This window comes from Taeniopygia guttata, chromosome 8 (assembly GCF_048771995.1).
Source record: "Taeniopygia guttata chromosome 8, bTaeGut7.mat, whole genome shotgun sequence".
In the NCBI taxonomy this organism is placed as follows: domain Eukaryota; kingdom Metazoa; phylum Chordata; class Aves; order Passeriformes; family Estrildidae; genus Taeniopygia; species Taeniopygia guttata.
This window is the reverse complement of record NC_133033.1, coordinates 10,730,606-10,753,903: the sequence shown is the minus strand read 5'-3', so window position 1 is coordinate 10,753,903 and position 23,298 is coordinate 10,730,606. Positions and strand designations below refer to the sequence as shown.

The window sequence follows — 23,298 nt, the reverse complement described above, 5'->3', positions numbered from 1 at the left end:
TGAAAACAACACGGTTGGTGGTTTCTAGGAATGCTTGCACTACCTTTACCAAGCCCTTGCCTTGTTGCCTAAGGACTTTATTTTGAAACAGAAGAGGAAATGTCAGGCAAACATGTGCAAATGCTTGTTGTGATTGCCATTTGGAGGGGCTACCTGCTGACTCCCAGCTGTACATACTGAGCATCCCTAGCAGGCAGGCTCGGATTGCTCTTGGGGTGTTCCTGAACCAGTCTGCAGAAACAGAGCAGGTACTGGCACAACTGGGATAGCTGGGTGGGTGAATGGAGGTGTATACTGTGCTGCAGTGGTTGTATGCATGTCGTGTCATATTACCCTGAACTTTTAAATGGCAGGTGAAAAGCTTCAGCTAATGCTCCTCTAATAATTAATTGATGTGAACAGGCACATCTTTGAGCCATTTTCATTTTATATGGTATGATAGACTTTTGATTAATTGCCCTAGCTTGTAGAGTTGTAACAGATTAGTGTCTTACTTAAGGGAAGGAAAGGCTGTACTTTCCTTGTCATTGACCAAGCGCTAATGGATCAGGTAGGCTGAAGTGCATGCACCCTCGCAGGCACACAGCTCCCCTGCCATGCCACGTGAAAAATGTCAGCCTCTCTTGACTTCATCTGTTTACTTTGGTATGTGTTTGGACTGGACACACCACCATAGGCACTGCTGGAATAGAAATTAATTCTTGTAAAGGGGCAGTAAGCTAATTTAGGCCCCTTCTTTCTTAATCAACTTGGCTACCTCATGTTGTGCTTAATTGAGATTACAAATTGCATCCTCTCAACTGTCTTGGTATACACTTGAGCATTAGGAAATGAGTGAGGAAAGATAGCAAAGGGAGGGGAAATTCAGACAAAGGCAGTGATGTATGGGACCTCTGGGGCTAGACCTACTGCTGTCAAATTGCCCATGTTGGCTTCCTGATTAGGCTGGTTGCTTCGATTAGAGAAGGCCATGCTCTCAATAAGGTCTTAAATGCTGCTGCTGCAAGACCCCTTGGTGCTGCACCTGTTTAATCTAAATAAGAGCGCTGTATTTTTATTGAATTTAGTACGAAAATGAATGATACAGTGGCCTCTAGGGCACTCTTGTAATACAGTTTTGTATATAAAAATGGCTTTTCTCTTCCCCATGATTTTGTGAATGGACAGAGTAAAGACAGCGTTTTTCAAACTAGGGTTGAACTGGGTGTGTTTGCAGTTTAATCTTGTGACTCCATCCATCTCCATCTCCCCTAGATACTGTTAGTCTGAGATAACTTGGCAGTGCTTGACAGCCTTTCATCTCCAGTACACGTCCAGCTTTACACGTCCAGCTTTACACGTCCAACTTTCCCCAAGATGCAGTCGTTGCTCTGAAAACACGGCAGGCTCAGAAAAAGGCTTGAAAGTGCTTCTGAATGGTTGTTTGGTTGTTTTGTAGATGGTGTCCCCCACAGGCAGGGTAAGAGAGCCCAGGAGTGACAGAGGTGCTCTTGGCAGGCCATGTATCAAGCACCTGACAAGGATTTTCTGGTAGCACCATCATGCTGGAGCTGGTCTGGTTCTGGCCATTGTTCCTCACTGTTCTTCAGCTGTGTGAGCTGAGATGAAAGGGTTTGTTATCTGGTGCTTTCTCCAGAAGTTAATAAACGTAAAGGACATTTTGCATTCTCTCTGCCCCCTAGATTCAATTGCTGAGTGTGGAATGGTTCAGAAGACTTTGTGTAGTTCAGAACTCAAAGCCACTTGAATAAACTCAGGGTTTAATAAACAAAAGATGGATGAGATGGTTCACTGTTTTTCCCTGCACATTTGCCTAAGGCTTTCAGCTGTCTAGAAAAATGACAAACTACATCAAACAGAACCAGTTATTGGTAGTGGGGTGGTTTTTTTAATATTTCATTTCAAGAAAGTTGCTGCTAAGGTGTTTTCTATAGCTTCTGATACTCTCTATTGGCAAAAAAAAAAAAAAAAGTCAAAAAATCCCATTTGAAAAGCAGTTTAAAAAGTCAGTGATAATAATAATGAATTTACAGAACTTCTCTTGATAGAAATCTTTCTGTATTAATGCTAATAGGAAATGTTTTAAAGGTAACATTTAGTAATATTTTTAGGACTGTCACCTGGAGTAGGATTTTCACCTTTTCATTGCCCCTGTGAGCCTGGGTTATTAATCAAGGAAATTACACATGAGACATGAGGAATGTCTGAGATAATTTACCAGATTCTGCAGGTCCTTTCTTGTGGACAAAAATACCTAAAACTTGGACTTCTTTAACTTGTAGAGGAGTCAAATTACAGTAGTTGTACATGGTATGTGCTTTAACTCCCAGCTTGCTAACAGCTCAGAGGTTGATGACTGCTCTGAAAGCTTGGGAGGATATGAGTACGTACTGTTACAAACTTGGAGGGGTTAAGAGGGCTTGTAGTTAATCCAAAATATAAAAATGCTATAGCAGCAGAATTGCTTCAAGCTCTTTTAAAAGTCCTTTCAAGTTAAGATGACATTGCTTTTGGTTTAGTATAATGAATTCAGTAAAGCAAGAAGGCACTAGCTGTTCTGCTTGTTCTCACTCTCTGGTGAGGAAAAGGGGGCTTATAGGATTCTCGTTCAGCTAAATAAAGTTTGACTTGCATGTAGTGTGATAAATTCAAGTGGCATGCCTTCAAAGATAAAGAGCCAAGAGTCTGCAGCTTTTGTGCCTCCAGTAATTTGCAAGCAACTCCTTTGGACAGTTGATGGAAAAGGTTTTGGGGATGGTAGTCTTTCCCAGGATAGTTGGTCTGTTGGAAAAAATAATCAGCTTTGTGTGGTTCATGCAAAGGACTGTCGGTAGTTATTTAGTCTTGGTCTTAGCGATGGCTGCTGCCTCTGAGTCTGCTGTGCCTGTAGTTTCACTTGGCCTTCCTGGTGCATCCTCCCTTCAGGCAGTGGTTTGATCAGCTTTCCCTTTCCTGTTTGAACAGCTAAAAAATGAAGTCCTGCTGGTTTCACTTGTAGTGCTGGGCAGCGAAGGCTTTGGAGGAGGCTGCGGGATGGGCGCTTGCAGATTGTGTGATGGAGTTTGCCAGGCCCTTGAAAAGGGCCCCTCCTCCCAGCCATGGTACAGAGTGAGGATTGATCTTGCAGCTGAACACCAAGCAGGACTTGGGGCACAGTCCTGCTGTGGACCCCTTCCTGGAGAGGGTTGTCAGCACAGGCATGTGGCAGTGGTTAAATGTCTGGCGGTCAGTGACTTTTAAGTGACAGGCACTGCAGTATATCCGTCCAAAAGCTTTGTCATGCGATCAAAGGATAGGGTTCTCCATGTTTACTGGGAAAGAAGGTACTGAGGGATGCTTGTATGTGCAAAGCCCTGTTTATTTCAGCCCTTGGAAGCTCTCCTCTTGCCTTTGCTCAGAAAGGGTCCTATTTACCAGGGATGGTCATTTCGGTTCAGCTAGCCATGAATCTTAATTGGTTTTCAATGAACACTGTCAAGGGAGAGACATACTTTTATTTTGTATTTTTAATAATCCTATCAGACAGCAGATCAGCCTGGCTTCCTTAGGAGACCCCAGGTCTCAGGCACACTCATTTGGACAAATGCAGGTTCACTTGACTGTCTGAAGCCTGTAAGTCTTGGTGCAAGAGCGAACCCAGAATACTTTCTCACAGAGATCTACACCACCTGTGAGGCTTTAAGTGCTTCTGTGGCTGGGACAGAAGCACACCAGAGTGGTGGGGAATCTCCAGCACCTTAAGCCGACTTCTACTGCTGGTGTCCTCAATGTGACCCAGAAGGCTAATCCATCAGGAATTAAGTTGTCCGTGAGCCTGGAGAACAGAATAAGCTTTATTCTGAAAAGCATTGCTTCATGACAGATAGCTATTCAAATTCCTTCATGTATTCTTTTTAAAAGGGTTGTACACAAATTATTTCTCATAAACCACCTGCATATATAAAGTGCATTTTCTGTTGCCAGCATCTCCTAGAGTTGGATTGCTGATCTAGCCCTGACAGTGCCTGGGGTACTTTGTTCTTTTGCTTAAAAAGCTGATCATTGATACTTTTCCAAATGTTTACATGTTGTTAATGTTAGTTAAGAATATCTAATGCATTGCTCCTACAGAGAGGATACTAGCTGCATCAGGCAAGTTCTTGTTCTGTTACCTCCTCCCCTGGAGTCGGGAGTGGCCCCTCTTCTTTGTGGAAAAGTGGTAAAGGAAAAACCAAAAGACAGATGCATGAGCGTGTCTCAAAGCCCTTTTCAGAAACCTTGTCTACCCTCTGAAAAGAGAAAATTACCTTGTACATTGCATATAATTTAGGCTGAGGTTTTTCCCTCACATTTCAGCTCTCAAAGAACGTTTCTTTTTAAAGGATAAAATATGAAAATAAAATTTAAACCCAACCTGTCAGTAAAGGGTAATGCATTCTGAAATAAAGCTTCTGGGCTTTGAACCTTTGCTGGTTAACCCCTAAAACTTCTAGTGGAGTACTTCTCTGCTGTAACCATTTCTGAAACACTTAGTGGATGCTTACCAGGTAGAAAGACTTGACTTACTAGCCATGGAGTAAAGAAGCAGGATTCTTCCAAGAAGTTTCTGAGAGAGCATCCAGGTCAGTGGGAAATGTCCTAGAATTTATAACAGGAAATCTGTGGCTCTGTCTACAGTGTCTACCTTTTCTCCTGCTTGGAAGTGTTGGATGATTCTGAAAGATTAACTAATTTTTTCAAGCAATAGGTGGGCTACCTTTACTACTACCTTTACTACAGGGAGTGTTATGGCTCCCTGTGGGAAGTGTGAAGAAGAGAGACTTCTTCGTTGCTCTGTCCTCAACCCATCCTTTGCTACATGAGATAGGTGAGAACACTTGATTCTGCCCGACCTGCCCCTGCCTTCCCCATCAGTGACACAGTGTTGGTGTGTGTCACTTCACATGAACTTAACACTGGCATTGTGGGTGGTGTGTGAGGAGCAGAGCTGTCCATTTCCTGACGAGGATCCAGTGGTACGGCAAGTCCTGTTCTTGATGGGTGATATTCCCTACACTTTCTAAAATGTAATGCTTTGATGCAGAATTAGGGGGATGAGTACATTCCAAGCATAGACTGGCCTCCCTTCTGCAGTGTGCATACTAGCAGCTGCTTCTGCAGGACTGTCCTGACCTTGTTTGTTTTGGACTTAGGCACCGTAAAATAGCTTGTTAATTGCTGCTCATTTAGAATTATAATTAGGTGTTACCAGATGAGTTCTGTAATACACAATTAAAATGTTATAAAATTTTTTGTGGCTTTTAATACTTCATTTATTGGTTAAAATTTAATTCAGAGTACACTGATTGCAAGCTCTCTGTGTTTGTGCGTAATTACTAAAACCCACAAGGGTAAAACCATAGCAGGTTTGAGTGATGCAGAATCCATGCACTGCCTGGATGTCAAGCAGCCAGGGATATGAGCTCTGGCATCGGATGACTTTGTCTTGCTTTTCTGTAGGCTGATTAAACATAGGACTGGCTGAATGTGGTGTTGTGTGCTCTTGTTGGTTGGGTAAAACCACCCCTCTGCTCAGGCCTGGCTCAGGTCCACTTTAATGGGCTGGGCACACATCTAGAAGTAATGGACACAGAGCTGCAGACTTGGGGCACACAAGCTTTCAGAGGGGATTTTGATGCATTAGTCTGCAGGTAAGAAAAAGCTTGGATATCTGGTGGCATTGCATATCCAAAAGTAAACGCTTAAAACTTGGAACATGTTCCCCATATGTCGCCAAAAACTTCAGAAGCATTGTTTCTTGGCAGCTGAGGAGTTACTGTGCTGTTAATTTGTTAGGTTTTGATGAACAAGGTGCTGCATTTTGTGCTGTCAGCCCCACACCTGCATCAGCCATGGGGAGGAAGAAGGGGCTGTTCCTTTTCTTGGAGCTGTACTTAACCTGGTTCACCTTAATCTTTCCTTGGTTTTTTGTGAAGCTAGGTAATATCTTTCCCCTTTAAGATATGTTCTGTTTTTCTGCTGGAAGCTTTTTTTCCCTTCAGGATTTTACATTCTGGCAACTAACAAATTAAAATAGCTTTCCTCCTAAGTACGCTAAAACGTACATTGAATCTGATTTCAGCGGCGCCAAGTATGTGTTTCAGCACACTAATGCAAGAATGGATTGAAAAAACAGCTAGCAGTAATTTTCTTTCCTTAGGTTTTACTGAATAGTATCCCAAGAAGCTGCACATAATGTGTTATCCTCTTTATGTGTTGCTCAAGGTCATGTAAAGGTGAAGGCCTGGAAGGAGAGTGAATAATTTCAATAGTAAAGCTCAAAGTTGATGCAGATGGCATATGGGATGTCTTATTTTTCAAAGGTCTTTCCATCTGCTATTGGCAGAAGTCTTCATTAGAAAAGGGCAGTTTTGTGTGAGGTACATAATTTATTTATTTTTCAGGTTGATCTTTCAGAATTCAGGTTTGTCTTGACTCAGACTTAGCATGGGACCATTCTCCTGGTAAAGAGAATGCACAGAAGTTGTAAGATTTGAGTTACATAGGAAATGCTCTCAAGGTTTGAGGAAGAGGAGCTTTGTAAGACTGAATTATAAAAATCAAAAGCAAGCTACTGTCTTGTGGAGGCAGACATGTGGTGGGTAAATTTTTTTGTTTGCCTTTTTTCCTTTGAATAATTTACTTAAGGTTGAATTGCAAACCTTAATTTTTTTAGAGCCATAGGATGGAATGGAAGACCACCAAGAGGTGAAGAATGTCCCATGTCTCTATCTGTACCATGTGTGTGCTGTGGTGAATGTGAGAACTGGAATCTCCTGCTGCCTCTCCAGTGCAGAAATAACAAAGCCATTGGAAGTAGCTACATAACTGCCATGCACTGAATACCCTTGGTTAGCAAAGCATGCCTTTTCTACTAGTCAGAAAATTGCTGGATATAAAAAGCAAAGTTGCACATAATCTGTGATAAATTTAGTGTGGATTTTATGGTGGATGAGGAGGGTCTGTGGGAGGTTCAGGTTCACGCAAGATGCAAGGAGCAGCAAGTGCTGTGTAGGGGTGGTGATGTGCCCAACTTACCTGCGAGATAGTAATGTTTGCCTTGGCTTTATGTTTTGGATTTCTTTCTGAGGTTGGCAGAGGCAATTATTACAGGTTCATTAACATGTGCAGAATATTGTTAGCCTTCCCACCTTTTCTCATCATTGTAATCCGAAGCAGATGAGGGTTGTGCATCCTTGGTAAGGTGTCAGGCAGCACGAATCCACAGCCATGTGGAGCCTTCCTGTCTGTTTCCTGTAAGTGCTCAGCAGTTGTGTGTGGCCCCACATAAGAATTTACTTGCAAAATGTGAGTGTGGAAGCAGATTTTGGCCTGTTTAAAGAGTCCTGGCATTTTGCTTTGTGGCATGAAAGATGGAAGATGGCTGGTTTGTCCGGAAAGTGTTGGATTTGCTGCAGCCTTGATGCAGCTGTTGTCTCAGTCCCTCTGGATGGGAAGTAACTAGGAAACTACTGCTTTGATTTGACAAACAAAGGAGACTTATAAAATTTATTAATTGATTTTCTTCCATCAAACAGTTTTGAACGACAGCCTCAGATCTGAGTGAGGAAAAAATCTGATGTGTATATGTTTTGTGTGTCTTACTGTACAGAATGCGATACAAAAAAACTGGATTTAATTTTTAGCCTGAGTTGCTACTGAAGGAGAGAAGTAGTTTGGAATAAAAACTTAGGAATAGAAATTCTTGTTAGAGTTAAGATTAACTTGCTGCCATTAAATCAGGAATTTGACAATTTGCAGACCTTTAGTTTCTTCATCTTCAGTAAGCATTATATTACACTTTGGGCTTTTTTAATTTACATCTCTTCAATATGCCTTAGGTGCTGTGTCATATATGCCACCTCAGAGGCTGTTTTCTTTCAGCAAAGCAAAGCTAGGGGGCCTTACTAGAAGGAAAAAATAAAAAGGAATAATCATAAATTTAGCATCTTATTACAATAAGCTTGATTGCATCTAGGTTTCTTTAGAGGTTACAGAAACAGTTTTCATTTTTCATACAGAAGGCAATTGCATGAAACTTGTGCTTTCCTAGTTCTTGCTTATTAGTTGCGGAGGGAATTTCTGGGTGCTGTCTTCCAAATGCCAAAATGCCTCCAGAGCCAGCAAACTGCAGGATGCTGGGGGCGTTCTGCATGGAGAGAATTCAGTTTAATAAATGTAATAAGTCCATTTACCCTACTGGGCTCTGTTAACTACCTGCATATAAACTGAGCATACATAATGTTTGGGCAAAGGTTATAGAAGCAGTTTGCAGGAAAGACTAGCTCCAGAGCACACCGAAACAGCAGCTATTCTTATTTTAGCCCTCAGTAACACACACAATAATGGGGTTCAAGCAGTATCCGTGGTTGAGACAGTAATAACAACTACGATATAATTAACTTCAAAGCCCTTTGGGAGAGAATAATTCCAAAATCTAGTATTGAAAATGTTCATAGTTTCACAGGATGAGAATTATAGGAAGTTTAATTGGATACATAAACCCTCCAGTAGGGCATAAGTTGTCTGCTAAATGATGGCATTAGAAAGAAGCCATCCCTGTGTCAGGCTGCTGCTGCTTCTCCTGCACAGGTCGGTGCTGGCTGATGGGGTGGCTGGGACAGGTGGTAATCCCGTCGGGTGGTGCCCATGTCTAGAAAGGATGGCAGCCACAATGTATTTGAGAATTTAGCACTTTGTGTGTGCTTGGTGGACCTGTAGAAAAGGATTATTGTCTCTGTGAGTAGGATCAAAGCAGTAAGTCCTTTTTTACTCGATAGCCACGTGTGACAGAGGCTGCGAGACAGTGGGTGGAGGGTTTGTCACCAGCGTGTGTTCTTTCCAGAGCCTGGCTTAAAATAGCTGCAGGCACAAGAAGTTGCTCAGGATAATTTAATCACTCCTGGCTGCAGCATCAGCAAGGTTGAAGGTGTTTGTGGACTCCTCACATATGTCTTCATGAGTGGCCATGACTGTGGTGAATATAGAGCATGAATACATCGTTGAGCTCAGAGGGGTGAAGAAGATGAAAATGTTGGGAATGATGGTAAACTTTAGAAAGGTTAACTTACAAGAAAGTGAACAAGACAGTCAAAGTGTCCCAAATATTATAATGGGAAAAATTAAGAATAGAAAAGAAAAAGGGAGGGTGCAAGGGGGGAGTGAATCAGTTTCTTGATGTGGTTTGAAATCAATAGGGGAACATAAGAAAGCAAACTGGGAAAAGCAGTTAAATTAGTAAGCGGTTAGCTGGGAGTAATTCGCTCTAGGTAGGTGGCAGGCTTGAGAAGCTGTTTGAGATGAAGACTTGGAAACCCAACTCTCATTTATCAGTAGTAGAGTGTATAAAGTAAAATGAGTATAAAAGGAAAATTGAAAGATCCAAGGTGGGCTTTGAAGAACTGCTGACTAGACATAGAAGATAAATTATTCAGGCAAATCGGTGCCGTTGTCTTGTGTGAAAATTTGTCTTGTTGGATGATGGAAGGTTAAGGAAGGCAGTTAAAGAAGAGGAGTGTGCTGCCAAAGAGGGAAATTATTACTTTGCATCAGTTTTTAACCACTGAAAATATTGTAGAAGACTTGCTACTAGTATTGTCCCCAGTATTTCTAAATATAAAAGCTAAGCAAATTCCAGAAATTGAGGTCTTGGCAAAAGCAGATTTAGAATAAGCTGTTAATCTGAAAAGCATTAAGTGAGCAGACCCCAGTAGTATGCTATGTTACATAAAACATAACTGAACTTCTAGCAAATGTTAGGTATTTTTTGTTAAAAAGAACAACTTCCCCCCACACCCTGGAAAATGTTCTCTATGTATCTTGTACTCTGGTTGAAGCAGAAATTACTGCAAAAATAACACAATACTTGAAGATCGTGTTCTCACAGAATCCAGCTTTGGATGCTGCAAAGGAAAATTTCTAGAAGTTGCTCAAAATCTCCAAGCCAGAGAAAGGGCTTGTTCAGATTTTGGGAGGTCTCAAAAATTTTGACACTGAGACCTCTAAAGAGGCCAAGTAGACCTGTGGATAGAGTAAAAACATTCTTACAAAGAGTAAACTGATTTAATTTTGAACTAGAATTGATTTATGATTTAGTTTGGCTTCAAGCCATTAGACATCATGCAAATCTTTGAAGGGATGGAAGGACAGATTATCTCTCATCTGGTCAATCATTTGCATTCTTGCCATTTTGATTAAAATTAGTTCTGGTGCTCAGTGGAACTAAGGTCTGCTCTGCCTTGCGTGTTCTGTCAGTCTGAGAGATGCAGAACAAATGTGTTTGGCGCTGCTGGTTCCAGATGCAGGAATAACAGGAGCACAGCTGTACAGTCAATGGCACTCAGCTGTGGTATGGTGTAAGCAGCAAGCCCAGAAGGACCCTGTTTCTCAGCTCTTCCTCTCTTTAGTATAAAACCACCTGTCAGCACCCTGTCTGTGCAGAACTTAGTGCCCTGGAATTGGGTTTAGAGGATAGGACTCAGACCCTAGTGATTTTAGTCCTTGCACTGTTTTCTATTGTGCTGAATTCAGTCAAGCCTGTTACAGCATTGTCATTTTTATTAGGAATATATTGTCATGTGTACAATAATTTATAGAAAAAGCACAGAAATTCTTGCTTTGTGGAAATGTCTGACTCATGAGCATATTTCTTTGCATTAGTGGAGTTTGCTGATAATTAAGTAATAGGTGATTTAGTTTTATTTTTTGTGGAACTTTCTACTGCTGTGGATCTGCATTTCATGCATCTGGATGCAGTACTGGGCCTATTCTGTAAATGTTAGAGACTTCTGTTGAAAGGCTGATATGCAATAGTTTACTTCTTTTAAGGAGACTTTACAGCAGGCATTAGGAGCTTTTGCACTTGGGTAGGGTGATCTACAGCAATCTGTGCTTAGTGCTCACTGTGAGTGATAGCTGGGTTTGTGAGGCTCAAGGCTGATCTATATTTTAAGTGGATATTTTAACTTATCTCCATAGTTATTTAACGGGGCCCTTCATAATCCTTGTTCCAGTGGAAAAATTCCTCTTTCTTATCTAGTATTGTCTGCAGGCAATGACACCTTTGGAATTTAATGTCTTCAGAACCAAATGTAGCCAATAAAGCTGACAGGAATATTCAAGTTGTGCTTATATTCTGCTTAGAAGTGTCTCTGCTCCTCTCCTTGGGTCAAATTGGGATTGCATGTTCAGCATCACAGTGACCTGTAACTGGGCCAGCTTGTGCTTAAACACTCTCACTTTTTTTGTGCTTTATCAAAAGAAGGAGAAACTTTTAAAATTATTTCTGAGTTCTTGCTGTTACATATATTGCTCCATACCAAATCAGCCTGTATTAGTTTGTTTATGATTTTTTTTTCCCAGATTATGGGATATTTTGGGGTTTCTTTTTGGTTTTTTCCTACCCCATTTTTATTTTCTTTCCAAACAGGTGAGAAAACATTTTCCTTCTGGGAAAAATACTTCTGGGGGAGGGATGTGTTTTCTTTCTTTTTTTAAACTGTTTACTAAGAATATTCTGCATACACTTAGGTTTGCTTTGTCTCATTCTCACAGTTACATGTCCATGGCTAATTATACTCCTCCACTCCTTTCTTGGTGTTTTGTATCCTTCTTGTACTTACAGATAGCTATCAAATTCTCAGCCAGTCTGTCTACTGCTTGTGATTAGACAGAGATTTTTATCCTTCCTGGTTCTTGAATTGCTTTGTTCATTCTTTCTCTCCAGATGGTTGCAGAGCCTTGTAACTGAGAGCACCAGACTGATACTCTGGGCCTGCTCATGACTGGGTCCCAGAGGTGGTACCTTTGCTCATGTGGCAGTTTCTTTAGCTTTTGGCCTTTTTATTGTATTGCAAGCTCAAAGGAAGTTCCTCCCTAAATCTATTCTAGTGTTGCCATCATTGCTATCTTCATATATCTCCCCACTGAATCTCTCTAATACATTCCCTGCATGTGGGAGTTTGGAGTGAAATGAGACTCATTTTGTCTTTTTTGGCCATATTGCTGTACTCCCCAAGTCTCTTTATATTATATTTCTCACAGAAAGGCACAAAGAAATCTATGCTAAAGGAATACTAATGTAGTGAAGTGAAACATTGAAAAGTCATTAGCTTGTGTGTAACTGCTTCCACAACTTTTAATGTGTGCAATATGATGGTCTTGAGTTATATGGTGTGTCATGGTTTTCCTGTTCCTCCCTCTGAGCACAGATGAGGCATTATGTACAGAGTGAAGCAGCTGAGCTGTAGCCAGCTATTGTTCTCACTTTTAACAGAATAAAGAGCTGCCTTATTGCTCTGCGTGATGCGTGATCGCCGTTGCTGATGTGGCACCCAGAGCTGATCAGGTGGTATTGTGTTGATAGGGTCCCTCTGGAGCACTGATTCCCCTTCAGATACTTGTGTACAATATAGAGGGTAGAGGTCTAGAAGGAAAATTTAGTCGTGTTGTATGTGTAGTAGCACTGGGAGAAGCTGATGTAATTTCAGCCCTGTCTTTACCATGGTCTGGGTGTGCCCAGTTGGTATTTTCTGACCTGCATACTTGGGCTCATCTTGAGAGCACTGAGGAAGTTTCCACCTTGAAAAACAAACACAATTGTTTCAGATTCCTTTTTGAAAAGACACTGTGACATCTCCAGATCAGCTAAGGACATTGCTTATGGACTGGGCTCACCTTCCCACCCTGAAAGTTTCTCCAGAGTCTCTTGACGATGTTTCACAGCAAAGGCAGTGTCAGTACTCAAACACACAACTAAACCTGGCAGTTCCGTGGATGTACAGGGGTTCCTGGAGGGAGCTTTTTTGTGCTGACTTCTTAGATTCTTTGGGTTGCAAAGTAGCTTAACCTAAAAAGTGATTTTAGTGCAGTGTTTTTGTCCCTGATTTGGAATGGGCAGGCTTGCTTTGGGGATGCTATTCTTCACTGTGCCAGTCTTGGCTGGTGACCCACTTGTTTCAGTTCAGTTTATCTTACCGAAGAGTTCATAGAGGACATAAGCTATTCAGTGCTGGTTTAAAATTCCTCTTGACTCTTCAAAGTTGACTGCTTTTTCTAATCTCATTGCAGTCTCCTGTGAGACATACTCATTGCCAGAATTTCTTAGTACCATATGAGCTGTTGGTATTCTTGGCGCTGTTTTAAATGAGTCCAGCTTTTTCTGCTGTCTGAAAGAATCAAACCGTGTAGATTTCAAAAAATGTCCTCAAGACCGCCTCTTTTCCATCCACCTGCCCCACAGCAAAAAACTGATATATTTAAATGAAGATTGCTAGTTTTTTGTTGTGCTTTCTAGTTTTCTGCCAAACCAGCTCTCGGTAGCTCTAACACTGAGTTTGGAGCAGAGGCAGGAGTTTAGCTTGTTAAACTCAAAGCTGTTTTTACAAAGCCATCTGGAGTGCTTAGCCTCAGCCTAATTTTGGGTTATGTAGTCTAGAGTTTATAATATTGCCAGGACCAGATGCAGAAGAAGAAATGAGAATGTACGTGTGTTTTTGAAAAACCTTCTTGTACAGTGTCTGGGCTCCCAAATGCAGTATTAGTTGAGATGCTGGCCAAAGCAGTGAGATTACAGGAGGCCTTCAAATGAAGGGACTGAGATCATCTGGTGTACAGGAGATCAGTCCAGAAACAAGAGAGGCATGCCTGAAGAGGCAGGAGTTTGGTGGGGACGAGGCACATTAAGAAGTGTAGGAGCATTATTTGGTCAGTTGCTGTTGTACTTGATTTTGGCAAAGCAGTACTTTGTGTTTGTTTAGCTTGTTGCCAGAAATCGACCAATATTATCTGTTTTTTAGCTGCTTTCCATCCTAGGCTACCTTCTGCCACAGGAAAGGAAGCCTTTAGCAATGGTTCAGGATTGCTGTTTAACACTGTCAGAGTAACACTGGTCCTTCTAAGGGTTAACTGAACTTCAGCTGACACCCTTGCTTTGAGTATTGGGTTGTCTCATTGGGAAAGCTGAACCACTTTCAAAAGAGAATGACAGTTACCGAGATTTATGAAATTTTAAAACATTCCAATTTAAAGCTCTTTAATTATTGAATGCAGACAACTTTTCCATAAGCAGAGCAACCATGGAAAGAGGAAGTAGCAAATTTTGATCCTCTTAAAGGCCAAAGGTGGTCTATTAACTTTGGAGGGACAGTCAGCAGTCTGGCATAAGAAAGTCTGGCTTTTCTACCAGATGGTAAATTATTTAGAGCACTAAGCAGTTGAAAAAGATCAAGTCTATGAAGCATCTGGTAGGGTATCTGACAATTCATCAGTTCTGCATAGTGCATGCTGTATGTATCTCATGGGCTAGAGAGGAAAGTTACAAATCTGTTGAAACTGGAGAGAAGCTTGATCACATTTACTGAAAGAAGAGAGAAATCAAGAGACAGACCTATTCTGTGACTGAGGTTTTTATGTTCCTGAGAGTTAATTCTGAATGAGGACTGTGGAGGTGCTATTGACAAGACTCTGAGCAATCTGTGCTCAAGATACACCTTTAGATGAGACACTTTTGTTGCTAATGGAAGTGAATGAAAGAGGAAAAGCTCTCTGAAAGCCGCTCACCCCCACTGTGGTCTGACAAATACCTAAGATGTTTCAGCACCACCAGTAGAACTCATTCTCTGTCCTAATCTTACAGAGCTTGACACACATGATTAGTTTTGACACAGTAATTTCAACCCTTGGTGTCTCCCACCCCCTCCCCAGGAAAAGTAGCCTTTTACGATTCTGGCTGCTGTTGAGCCCGATGTAATGCTGCTTAAAGTGCTTCAGTGGGTTCCCTTCTTCAGGCAGCACAAATTACCCCTGTACATGCAGAATTTAGAAGCATAATCATCACTCTAGATCCAGGCATTTCTTCCCACTCCTGTGTGGCCATATCTGGGGAGCTGGCTGGCACTGGGCCAACTGCTTGGGGACTGAACTGTTTTATCGTTGGAACAGAGCTTATGCAGCTATAAATGTACAACTACCTGTATCTGTCTTGGCTATGTAAGACATGTAAATGGTGCTTTTAGTAATCCTTTGGTGAGAGTTGAGTGAGGATGGGGAAGTTGGAGGGCAGCAAAGATAACTGGGGCTGGTACAAAGAGCCTCTTCTGCAGTATTCAGAATTTTGCTGCTGAACTTAGTTAGATTTATGCCTTCTCATTGAGACAAAAACAGGATGAGATGATCAGTATTCTCTCTGCATCTAGGTTAGAGCTAGGTTATTTTGTAAAGCATTTTCAGATGTCTTGGCTAGAGAAGATGTTGCATAAATAAAGATTTCTCTGTGTTGTGCAGTATGATAACATAGGAAAAGATTTACTGTGCAAATACAGTAACAGAACGGAGAAGAATCATGATCTCCTGTTTGTTAGTACTATGCACTGTAAATATTTGCTGAGGTAGGTTCTCTTGAGATTTCTCGTGGATTTCCCTAGGCACGATCATTGCTGGCATTCTTTGAGCAACGTGCTTTTGTCAGAAGTAGACATGTTTGTAACTTGTGATACTTCCATCAAAAGATCAGCGGTTTCCAAAAAACAATACGCTTCCAAACCAGCAAAATTCAGAAATATCTTTGTTAGAGCAGTCCTGAAGATGTTTTTGAAATGTCTGCCAACACGAGTAAGAGTGGCATGTTGGGCCACGAACAGGGTGCACAGTTGCAGCTGCGTTGCTTCAAGGATACTCGGAGTCCACTCAGGCTGGCATCTGCCAGCATGAGATTTTTATTCCTTAATAATGCTGTGTTGGTAAGTTTGGTAACTTCTGCAGCTTAGTGGAGAATCACATCTACTTTTAAATAACTCTTGTGCTTGCATTGAGATGCCTGCCACTGAAGGTGTGAGCCCCTGTCACTGCTGAGTGTGGTTGCTGAGGGCATGGTGCTTGTTAGCTCCTTTAAAGTCTGTTTTAATAGGTAGACCTTAGACTTTGAGATGGAAGTACAGTGAGTATGTTCTCATTAAAAGATAAAGAGGGCAGATACACAGAAATTGTATTCTTTTTAAATACTCGCCTTTTTTTGGTTGGTTTTCAAGAAATTTTCTGTATTTCAGTATTCAAGCAGATGCCCAAGTTAAGGCAATTTGCAAGATGATTTGTTTTGTTTTAGAGAGGGAATACCCAATCATGAATCCTTTTAGGTAGTCATTGCCTCCATTTTGGTGAATTGGAAGCTGAGGTACTTGCTTTGGGTAAAGCTTGTCTTTATAGACACTTAATAACATTCTGCTGTGACTCTCACCCTGTGAGCTGACAGCTGATCCCAATTCAGCTTCTGTTTCTTCTGCTGGAACCCGCTGAGACTTGCCTGGTGTACACCAGCCCAGCTGGATGGCCCAAGCTCTGCTTCATGTGCAATTTGATTGCAAACCCTCCCTACACATTCAGTCAACCATGTCTGTCTTGAGCACATGGAAGGAGAGTTACAAGAGCTTTAGATTGTTGTTTGAATGTAATGTGCAGCTTCAGAACTATTTGTTGTGAGCAGCAGCAACTACAGGATGCATTAATGGGCCATAAACCAGACTGTACATGAAGGTAAACTTGGAGACAGGTGCATTTTATGCCTGCTGACCCTTGAAATCAGCTTATTCAATTCAGAGGCATGTGTGGTGCTCTACTGCTCATGCAGGGAAAATAGGTAAATTTCTTTTTAAAAGTATCTGTAATGATGACTTTGCAATGCAGTTTGATATACTGGCAGTTAATCTGTGTGTCATAATAATTTTCTTTTTCTTCCTTTTTTGGTTTGCAGGAGTAAGTCTGTGTCTGTAACACTGGATGTACTGACCACTTGCCTCAGACTGAAGAGGACTTGCTCTATTTTGGAATATGGTGCCTAACTTCTGCATCCCAGTACTCACTGTGCCAGCAGCCATCCTCTGCTGCTTGATGCTGCCTTTAGCAGGAGCGGACAGTAAGTAACACTTAGTTTTGGAAAGCTTGAATGCCTTGCAAAATTTCTTTCCAGAAATATTAAGCCTTGTTTGTACTGGAAACAGAGGGTTAAGAGACAACTTCCCCCCAAGTCTTCTATTTCTCAGTGTGCGCATTGCAGATAAACAGGGTGTGTGTGAAGGGGCACAAGTAGAAGAAAAAGACTGACAAAATTTATTCAAGTGCAGAAAGAATTTCTGTAGAAGCTGCAAGATCAAAACCTGACAGTTTGATTTCTAACGCGCACAGATGAGTAAAGAAAATTGGGGGCGGAGGAAGAAAGAAGTATTGGGGTCACAGTAATCCCTGTTACTTTTCCTTGTTCTTTTGCCAGCTCTTGTAATTTGTGTAGCACTGAGACATCTCTCCTGAGTCAGCAGGCAGTTGCTGTTGGAGAATGCTGTTGGGGAAGAGGGTGCGAGTTCTTAACCTTCTGGTATAGTTCTCCCACACCCATATTTTTGGCAGAATTGGAGTACAGTGTTTCCTTGTGGTCATACTTTTAGCTGTTGTGTCCTTGCTGTTGTCCTGGTAGTCCCATAGAGTTGTTGTGACTGGCTTTAATTAGCCCCATCCAGCCAAGGGGAAATATGTGCACAAAATGCTAATGTGGACAGACAAGAGGACAAAAATATGGCTGATGATAGGCTACTAAAAACACCTTATAGTAGGAATGTTTTATGGAATGAGTTATACATATGAGAGCAGGAAACCTCAATGCTTTTTTTGCATAATCTTGGGTTGTGTATTTGTTAAGCAATCCCCAAGTATTTGTGCAGACCCCCTCCCCCCTTTTTTTTTTAACCTGTACCCAGGTTTTCAGTGTCCAAATGTCTGCACATTCATCACAGACTCTGGCAGTTGTGAATACTTCTTGCCTCTGAAAAGTACTCAGGGCTCTTGGGATGCTTGAATTGGAGATGAGGTGACCATGATGCACCTCCTGAGCTGCCAGCAGTCATCTCGTTCTCACTGCAGCTTTAGAGTCACCAGGCTTATAATTAGGTATGATTTTGTGAAAGTTGAAAGAGATCTTGAATAATGCTGGTAGGAGCCTGGCTGAATGTAGGAAACAGACTGGGGGTTCCCTAAATGTCCTTGACTGAGAGGAAGGCTTAAATTTAGGGAAGCTGGAGAGAAGAGTGAAGAAGGGATGTGAAGAAACGCACAAATTCAGTTCTTTTGTCATCGTTAGGGATGACTTGTACAGGCAGCAGATTAATATAGGTCTGTATGAGTCTGAGCTGCCCAGTCAAATTGGGGGCAGCAGCTGTCTCCTTCCTCAGCGTACTTTGCTGTCTACTGGTGCTTTGTTAAAGGTGCTTATTCAAATCACTTTACGTCTGCACATTGTAGCCCATTTTGGAATCTGGCATAGAGAAGTACTTGTTAAGTGTTCTGAGGTGTATAAAAATTCCCTGAAATTTATTATCTTCATACTGGCTCCTGCAAAGGAGAGAAGCATCACACATCACAAATATGCAGAAGCTGGTGGAGCTTGAGATGTCCCAGGACAGTTCTTGGCCTGAGGATCAATTGTGGTAGACGTGGCTTGCTAATTTTGTGGAATAATTCCACATGCTTGAATTTAACAAAATTGGCTCTGTTTCTGTGTGATGTCTCAGATGTGGCACATTTCTGTGTTGAGCAGCAAGTTTATCTGTACGTATGGTTTCCTCTCTCGTGCAGACTAAGTCTGAATTGCTTTTTCCTAATCTGGAAGGCAGCTCTGGAGGGCACTGACCTTTTAACCAGCACAGCCACCATGGATTAATCAAGGGTTTCCTAGGATGGAAAATGGTTTTTAGAAACTCTGTGTATTTTAGCAACTTAGAGTTTTTCTATCATCTTACCTACTGAATCGTGCCACTGACCCTCAGAGGCTGGGAGCTATATGAAAGGACCTATCTGCTCTGTGCCTTTGCAGGGATAAAATGTCAACTCCAAACCCTGCATTTTATGGGACCTGACATCAATGATGCAGACAAGTGATGCAGTAGTGAATCTGGCATTGGAGAGTCCTGATTCAGGACAGTAGTGAAGGGCAGAGGGAAGATATGACAGTATGTGGACACTGAAGCTTCCAGAAGCTAGAGAGGGATGCTGTGAAAAGAGCAGCCCATGTGAACACTTCTCTGTTTTTTAGTCCCCACAGCATCCTGTTGACTTCAGCAAAAGAGCATTTATTTATTGGTTATGGCTGTTCCCAGGAAATCACTGTGATTCTTCCTTTTCCCCATTGCAGTGCTGCTTGGAGTCAGCGGAGAGATGAGCAGGCTCTGTATCTACAAAACATTTTTGCATTTCCCCCACTGAAAACAACAGGATAATGAGAGCAGGGTTATCCCTGGATTTTCTGGAGTCGGTCTCCAAATTGCTTTTTATAGGAGCAGGAAAAGGATGGCTGGAGATGGGCTGTGCTGCATCCCTGGCAGCAGCGTGGCTCGTGGCTGGGTGCTCAGGGAGCGCCCACGGCTGGGTCTTCCCTGCCTTCCCCACCTGCTAGTGTAGCGTGTCTCATGTTGCTGCTGTAGTTCCTGACAATTTAGGCAGCTGGCAGAATGCGGGATGTTAACACCTGAGATAAAGCAGATTTTGTGTGTATTGCCTGGCAGAATTAGCGCTGCGCTGTGCTGGTGCCTCCCCTGGAATCGAGGTCACCCGAGCTCTGAAGAATGTCAGTGATGAGGACTTGAAGTGGCATCCAAAGGTTAAACTGAGAGGCAGAGTGTCAGAAAAAGAGGGGCTTTCTGGATGCCTCCCTGGCAGCAGGAGGGGAGTGGTGCTTTCCTGGCTGCTCTGGTGGGGTGCTGGGAGGAGAAGGTGAGTGGGAAGGGGCACATGCGCACCAACGGTGGATACAGAAGTGCTAATTTGGCAGACAGCTATTTCAAATCCTCCCCAGCTTTTACAGACTGCAATAAGAAATTATTAAATTTTCTCTGTGATCTGACTGTGTTTCTGTCAGGGTGACCCTAATTCCATTAGAGTAGCTCAGAGCTGATTCAGGATGGCTGTTTTACCCATTCTCTCTCAGCTTGCTTGTGTGGGTTTTTTTATACTCTGTGCTTCCCTTTCTGTCAGCTTTTGATTGTGCATGGGAAAAATGGCTTTGCAGATTTCAGTTAATGTTCAGTGTGATTGTCAACTAAAAGATGCTTTTTTTAGTTTTTGAAAATGTGTCATTTATTCTAATAAAATAAAAACCAAAAAAACCCCCTCTCAAAACAAAATGCAGAGAAAATGGGGGAAAATCAATACTCTCATGAGAAATCATCAGCAATCTCTTTTGTTGTTGTCTTTGTTTTTTAAAAATTAGACTTTGTTTTTGAAGTCCTGGGAACAGGTTCCATTAGCCAAAGGAAGAGACCAGGTGACCCATCCTAGGCCTTTTCTAACTGCAGTATATTTTGGTTTGTCTTGCACAGAATTTCAAAGGGCTTAAGGAGTAAAACCACTTCAAAAGTGACCTTGTAGAAGAGAAGAACTAAGGTAGAATTAGGCCAACTACCTGTAAATTGATACCTGGTAAACAAATAATTTGCACCTTTTGATTTCTAGAGGTAGAGCAAACTTGGCTTTTATTTGAGGGGGTAGATGAAACGTGCCCAGTGAGCTGGTGTGGTCGAGCCAGAGCTTGGGCTCCCACCACCCCTGGCCAGAAGGGACCCCGAGTCTGAAGTGTCTCAAGGCTGCCCTGCCCCTGAAATGAAAAGTTACTTTATATCTGAAAGATGTGCATCTTGTACTTGGGTTTTTTTTTTTTTATGTGGTTGAGGTTTTTTTTGTTTTGTTTTGTTTTGTTTTTTTCAGTGTTTCTTGGATGCTAATTGAATTGAGGAAACACAATAAAAAAAAAAAGAAAATAAAAAGCTAAGATGATGATGCTTGTGAAGGTTGGGAAAAAGAGTACTAGGATGGCTTTTCTAGATGTGGTGATGTCTAGAATAGTAGGAGAGTCTAAGAGTCTAAGAATAGTAAGATGACCTTTCTAGCTTCAGGTGAGCTCTGTTTTGCCAGGGATTTTGCATCATACCTGAAGTGTATATGGAGGTTTTGGGTGGAAGAGCACTGGAGGGAACATTTAAGGCACTAGTTTGTCCTTGTCCTCTAACTTTGCTGTCTGCCCTTACTGTTCTGTGCTCCCAAGACCAGCTTGGCTCATTTTGACTCCCTGATTTGGCTCTGCTGCTTTTCCCTCATAACCTGAATGATGCCTCAACAACAGTTAACCCCAAATACAGCTGCTTGAGGCCACGCTGTGGGATAGACTTGCTGTTGTGCAAGCCTGGAAAATGGCCACTTTGCAGAGCTGGGCAGCACGATTCCATTCCAAAAGCTGGACATGAGGCTTCTCCACTGCTGCCTTGCATCAGTTTCTGTTTCCAGGTTTCCTGTTTGCATGCCTGTCCCCAAGCACTCTATCTAGTGATTATGTGTAATTGATGAGATTGGATCCAGGTATTGCAGCACAGGTAAATACTAATTTTCTGCAATTCTACCTTGACTAGCTTGACATATTCCATCAGCAGAAAGAACATGGAAAATACTGTTTAGGAAAACCCCTGCACTTGAGGCATTGAGGTGGTGTCATTAAGGGATGGGTTGAAATATTAACCACAGCTATTGTGCAGTGTTTAGTTTTGGTGTCCTTACTCATCATATATATAAATATATATATTTAGGTAGGAATGGATTCTACACTTCTGTGTAAAATACCTAAATGCTGCCTGCTCATAGCTAAATGCTGCAGACATCAAGGTAGAAGGAATGCTGTGAGGACAAACATCATGTACAGAGTAGACAACAGATCTTTTTCTGCATTTATAGCCCTTTTAGCTCCAGCACTTGCAGAGGGCATGAATTTGTTTGAGTTGTTACTCACAACAAATCACAGCATGATGATTTGTCTTTTTTATGTATTGTTAAAGCCACCAGCATTCATCGGTCAATGTCAGCTGACAGGTCAAAGGTCTGCTTAGCCCCAAATCCCTCATCCAGTAGTGGTCAGTATGAAGACTTATGGAGGGTGTAAAAGCAGAATAAATATCTAGTGATCTCTCCCTGTTGTCTCCTTAGAACCCTCGATGAGAGGTGGCTCCTGAACCCAGAGAGGTGCTGTAGTAACTGCAGCCAAGCTTACTCTGGGTTTTGCTCTCAGGCAGCTCTGAGCAGGGTCATTGTGGGACAGAGGTCTGCATGGAGACCAAGGTGTAGGTTCTGACTGTTGTCTCTACTCCATGGCTCGTTGTTTCACTGCTGCTGTGCAGGGCTGAGCATCCCCACTTGCCATTTGCACCATTCGGACTCAGCTGCACAGCTGGAATTCCTCTCCTGCCTTCCCAAGGGACTTCCTGTGATTAAGTATCTGTGTAAATTATCCAGCACAGTGACAAATGTTGAGGGGATGATATATTTAATACTTGTTCTTTGAGAGAGTGTGTGCTTATTGGCTTGGTGATACAGAAAACCAATAGAACTACCTGCTTACAGTTTTATCTTCAGTGTAGATTCATAGATTGTAAGGCCAGAAATCAGATCAGAGTAGTCTTTTACTCTGACCTGTGTAGCACAGGCTGTATAATTTCAGTAGTAATTTCTGCGTCTGCTGTTACAGCTGTGGATGAGTTAGCACGTAGCTTTTGGGAGGCTGTCAAATCATGATTTGAAAACGAAATGATAGAGAATTTACCCAGCTCCTATATGATCTGTTAGAATGGCAAGTAATCATTACTTCTCCAAATGTGTATTTATTTTAAACTACCTTTATGCATTTTTAGGGTTTAGACACTGGATATTAGAACATCTGTCAGTGAGACTGGAGACTCTTGCTGTTTAATGCAATCTCCTGGAGAAGCAACTTGAATTGGAGGAGTTAGAGAGTCTGAAAGTTTGTTCTTTTTGTTGTAGAAGAATGGACTAGTTTTTTTCTGACCAGACAAAATTTTTATTGTTCTTCACTAATCCTCCAGACTTTTCAATATGTTTTTTTAAAGTCAAGGGACCAGGACCAAGACAAGTGGCTGCTTTTTCCAGTAGTACAATGGCACTTTTATCTTTTTTACTCAAAGCATTCAGCTGGGAATGTGGTCCTCCACTGTGACCTCTGAATTCCTTTCTGGACCTCTGATTCCCAGGATGCAGACTTCTATTTCATGAGTGGGACTTGGCTTTTTGCTCATGAATATCTGCCCCTAGGTACATTAAAATGTGTTTCACTGGATCCCAGCTCATTTAATCATCTGAGTAATTCTGTAAAGGTAATTTTCCCCTTTCTGTTTGTAGCTGACTATCAACTTTGGTAAAGCTTACCCTTTACTTTCCAAATCTAACTGCAAGTTAGTTGCATTCATT

General features: G+C 41.9%; 1 protein-coding gene across 15 annotated transcripts in view; it reads left to right on the top strand.

Moving 5' to 3' along the window:
- The window catches only part of PTPRF (protein tyrosine phosphatase receptor type F), a 375,029-nt gene that overhangs the window by 112,891 nt on the left and 238,840 nt on the right, over nt 1–23,298 (top strand). For all 15 annotated transcript variants that reach the window (XM_072932782.1, XM_030278944.4, XM_030278937.4 and 12 more), the window contains exon 3: nt 16,763–16,924. In XM_072932782.1, the coding sequence (XP_072788883.1) occupies nt 16,840–16,924 (85 nt within the window). In that variant the 5' untranslated portion in view covers nt 16,763–16,839. The remainder of the gene's footprint in view (nt 1–16,762; nt 16,925–23,298) is intronic.